The sequence below is a fragment of the Penaeus chinensis genome, chromosome 39 (genome assembly GCF_019202785.1).
Source record: "Penaeus chinensis breed Huanghai No. 1 chromosome 39, ASM1920278v2, whole genome shotgun sequence".
Classification (NCBI taxonomy): Eukaryota; Metazoa; Arthropoda; class Malacostraca; order Decapoda; family Penaeidae; genus Penaeus; species Penaeus chinensis.
The window spans coordinates 28,501,805-28,506,281 of NC_061857.1; the positions used below are offsets into that span (position 1 = coordinate 28,501,805).

The following is a 4,477-nucleotide window of genomic DNA, read 5'->3' on the forward strand; positions in this document are numbered from 1 at the left end:
GAAGTGCTCTCTTTGGTTTGGGTCTTATATGACGAAATTTTCTTGACCTCTGGATCATTCTCTTGTACGTTTACATTTACAAATGATGGATTAGCATTATAGTCAGGTTCCCAGAGGAAGTTTGGTCCATTCCACCATAGAGAATGTTCAATCAGTTGCTTTACATACAATCCACGTGAAGCAGCGTCAGCAGGATTTTGAGCTGACTCAATAAATTTCCATTGTTCCACAGAGTAGTGGTCTTTAATATGCTGCACTCGGTTAGCAACAAACACATGGAATCTCTTTGCTTCGTTTGAAATGTAGCCAAGTACGACTTTGCTATCAGTCCAAAAGAATTCCTTAAGTTCCTGGTAACCTAACTCTCTCTTTAACATAGAACTCATTCGAACGGCTACAACTGCAGCTGTTAGTTCTAACCTAGGAACAGTTATAGGCTTCAATGGTGTCACTCTAGACTTTGACATGACAAGTGCACAATGAACTTGTCCCTGCTCACTTACTTGCCTTAAATAAGAGCACTGTCCATAACCATTCTGGCTAGCATCAGAGAAATAATGCAGTTCAATTGATTTGACCTTTCTAAATTCGTCAGGCTTGTAGCATCTAGGAATCTTTAACTCTTTCAACTGAATCAAATCATCTCTCCATCTTCTCCATTGTTGTTTCAAGTCATCTGATATGTCATCATCCCAGTCTACTCCATCTTGACACAAGGTTTGAAGTATTCTTTTACCAATCAATATAAAGGGTGAGACCATACCCATAGGATCAAAAACAGAACTCACTGTTGACAATATACCTCTTCTAGTTATTGGTTTATCATTAATACTAATTCTGAACTGGAATGTGTCTGATTCAATGCACCATTCTACTCCTAAAGTTCTCTCTATTGGTAAGGCTTCACTAGAGAGGTCTAAATTCTTTAAACTTATAGCCTTTTCCTCTAAGCTTATTGCTTCTAGAACTTCTTTCTTATTTGACAAGAACTTGTGCAATTTGAAGCCACCCTTCGAGCATAATGCTTTACTATTCCTGATTAAAGATATGGCTTCTACAGTTGTAGGTAAAGATGTTAAACCATCATCTACATAAAATTCATTTTTAACAAAGGAAGCAGCCTCTGTTCCACATTGCCCAGCATAATCATCAGCAGCAGCTTTCAGTGCAAAACTTGCTACACTTGGAGAAGATGTAGCCCCAAATAAATGCACTGTCATTCTATATTCTTTGATTGTTGAATCAGGATCTCCATTTTCCCACCATAGAAAGCGGAGTAGGTCTCTGTGATCAGGCTTTACCTTTACTTGGTGGAACATTGCTTCTATATCACATGCAATTGCTACATGCTCCTTTCTAAATCTGCACAATACCCCAATTAAGTTATTTGTCAGATCCGGACCTTGTAAGAGATTCTTATTAAGTGATTCACTCTTATACATAGCACTGCAATCGAAAACTACTCTAATTTTGTCAGGTTTCTTTGGATGATACATACCATGATGTGGTATATACCATACTCTTCCATCATTGAAGTTTAGACCCTGGCATGGTGCCTCTTCTGCATAGCCTTTCTTTATGAGATCTTTCATAAATGCAACATAGTCTTGCAGAAAATCATTATTTTGCTTTAGCTTCCTCTTTAGACTCCTCAACCTACACAATGTTATTTCTTTACTATTAGGAAGCTTGACTTTATCATCTATAAGAGGAAGTGGTAACTCATAATGCCCATCTTTTAGTTGATGAATTCCATCTTTCATTTTTCTCAAGAAAATCTTGTCTTGATACGAAAAAGGAACATTTCCCGTCTCCCTTTCACTGAAATCAAGCTCAAATAACTTCTTAAGTTGTGCAAAATCAATTATTTCTTTTACTTTAGTTGGTGAGTAAAGAAAGCTACATTTGGTATCACCATTAATGATAACCTTATTGACTATTACTTTGCTAGTTAGGACTGAATCTGAGTCACTTGCATCTTGACAATCACCATTGACTCTCCCTATTATACTCCAACCAAGCAAAGTTCTCCTTGCGTAAGGCTCGTCATCTTTCCCAGGAATTAACTCCCTCGGTTTGATGGCACGAATACAATTTAAACCTATCAGGAGCCCAACTTCAACACTCCTATCATATGGCATTAATTCGTTTGCTATTCTCTGTAAATGAGGCCATCCTTCTACACTTTCTGGCCTCGGAATTTGATCATGTCTGGTTGGTATATTCTTCCGTGAATAAGTGACTGGAAGTGCAACCTCTATCCTTTCATTTTTACCACATACTATTAGCCCTTTAGTCTTTGTACTTTCAATTGTTTCTTCACCTGTCACTGTTGTTAACTTCAGGTGTACCTTGGAGCCTAGAATGTTCAGCCTATTCATGGTGGATTCTTTAATAAAACATGCATCTGATTGTTCATCTAATAATGCATAAACTAACACCTTTTTACTTATGTTACTTTCATGGTGTATCCATACTGGTACTATCATGGAATGCATCATATCCTCTGACTTTCTCAATATCTTTATTCTATTGGAAACTTCACTATCTTTAAGTTCCTCATCAACTTTGCTGGAGTTTACATTGGCTTCAATTATATGAGTTTCATTTGACAATGTTACTGTTTTTCCAGCTTCTTGTTCCTTATACATTTTGAGTAAGGCTTCCCTTTCTTTTATTCTTTCGAGTATAGCCTCATGAAGAGATGTTGGATGACGTCTCTTACATACTGTGCACATATTCTTTCTTTTGCAGTTTTTGATAATATGGCCATGTTTTAAACAACCCCTACAAAGAAATGATTTTTGGACATATTCAAATTTTGCCTTATTGTCAAGTCCATTAAACCCTTTACATTTATCAAGATCATGATCAGCCTTGCAAAAGTTACAATATGGTTTCTCTGGACTCTGTCCCTTGTCATCTCTATGTGCCTCTGTTTCTTTTACACCTGTTGAGTTAGTCACAAACCTTTTTGTCCCAAACATGTTTATTTCTGGTTTACCCTTCTTACTACTTATTGAAACATTGATATTATGACTCTGATTCATTGCCATTACTGCACTATATGATGAAATTGGATGGCAAGCTTTCTTTGCCTCCACTTCTATAAATTCACAAAAAACTGAAAATGGAAGGTAACCTGTATCACTTGCAAACCATTTGTAAACTATAGAATTCCATCTTTCTATAAGAGCTGGGGATAACTTCTGTAACATTTTGCTATTTTCTTGAGGATCATTTAAAATATTAAGGTAGTCTGTCGTTTTCATAACTGTTAAGCAATTCTTTAAGAAGTCTGACAATTTATGTAGTGCATGACCATCTTTATTTGAAATCTTTGGCCATTCACTCAATTTCCTTCTAAAAGCATTTGCCACAATAAACTTATTACCAAACCTATCCATTAATATACTTTTAGCCTCAAGATAAGCTTCTTCTTTGGGAACACGTAGAAGTCCTCTAATAGCATCCTTAGCTTCCCCGCTAGTATAGTGACCTAAATAGAAAAGTTTCTCTGCAGGTTCTGTAACTCTTGACTCTATAATAATCTCAAAGGTTTGAAGCCAGGTTGGAAACTCCAATAAATCTCCACTGAAAATTTCTGGTTCTGGCTTAGGCAATTCACTTTTACTCTTAGATGATAAAATATTTACCACATCTTTAAATACATTAATGTCTATAACTTGACTTGATCTATCTTGCCCAAATGATGCATTCAAATCTTTAAACTCTCTTTTTGGCTCAAAACTCTTAGCTTGTGGCTTAAGCTCCGGGCTTGCCTTTAAGAAAGTATTCTCTAATTTGGACACCTCTATCTCTAATTCACCCATACCTGATACATCCTTAGCAGCCATTTCTTGTTTTGGTAAATTAGGATTTACTTTCTCAATCTCTGTAAATTTATCAATAGATTCAAAATATTTTTGAAGATGAAGTTCTTTACTATCATCTAAATCTTTACTTTTAGACAATTCTAACTGAATGTCTTCTAGACTGGCTTGCTTTATTTCTTCTTGAGATGCAAGCCTATTTCTCATAGCAAGAAATCTTTTGTACTCATATTCTTTTTCTTTCAAGATTCTCTTATATTTTCTTAAGATCATTTGAAAGTCTGTTTCCCTTTCATAATGCTTTAGCTCAATTTTGTAGCTTAGCTAATTCTGCCTGTAACCTTTCATTCTGTGTAACATTATGCATAGATCTCTTTGTAGAATGGGAATGCTTTGATGATATACTATTTTGTGAATTTACTGAATTTGTTTCTTGTTTTAACTCATGTATTTTACTCTCAATTGTATGCATACAATTATTGTGCTCCTCAGTCTCAATTTTTAACTCCTGTAACAATTCATCCTGAGAACTTGGATCTACTTCCATTAATAAGTTAAAGGCATTTATAACTTCTTTAAACTGTAACTCTTCTGCCTTTTTACAAACATTAAGTTGATCCAAACTTACAACACTATCAAGACTT

The 4,477-nt window shown here is 35.4% G+C and overlaps 1 protein-coding gene across 1 annotated transcript in view; it reads right to left on the reverse strand.

Annotated features, from left to right (window-relative positions):
* LOC125046534 overlaps positions 1-4,106 on the reverse strand; it is a 5,238-nt gene extending 1,132 nt beyond the window's left edge. The window contains exon 1 of the mRNA XM_047644319.1: positions 1-4,106. This exon is cut by the window's left edge and continues 1,132 nt beyond it. Within this exon, the coding sequence (XP_047500275.1) occupies positions 1-4,106 (4,106 nt within the window).
* Positions 4,107-4,477: the final 371 nt, after the last annotated feature.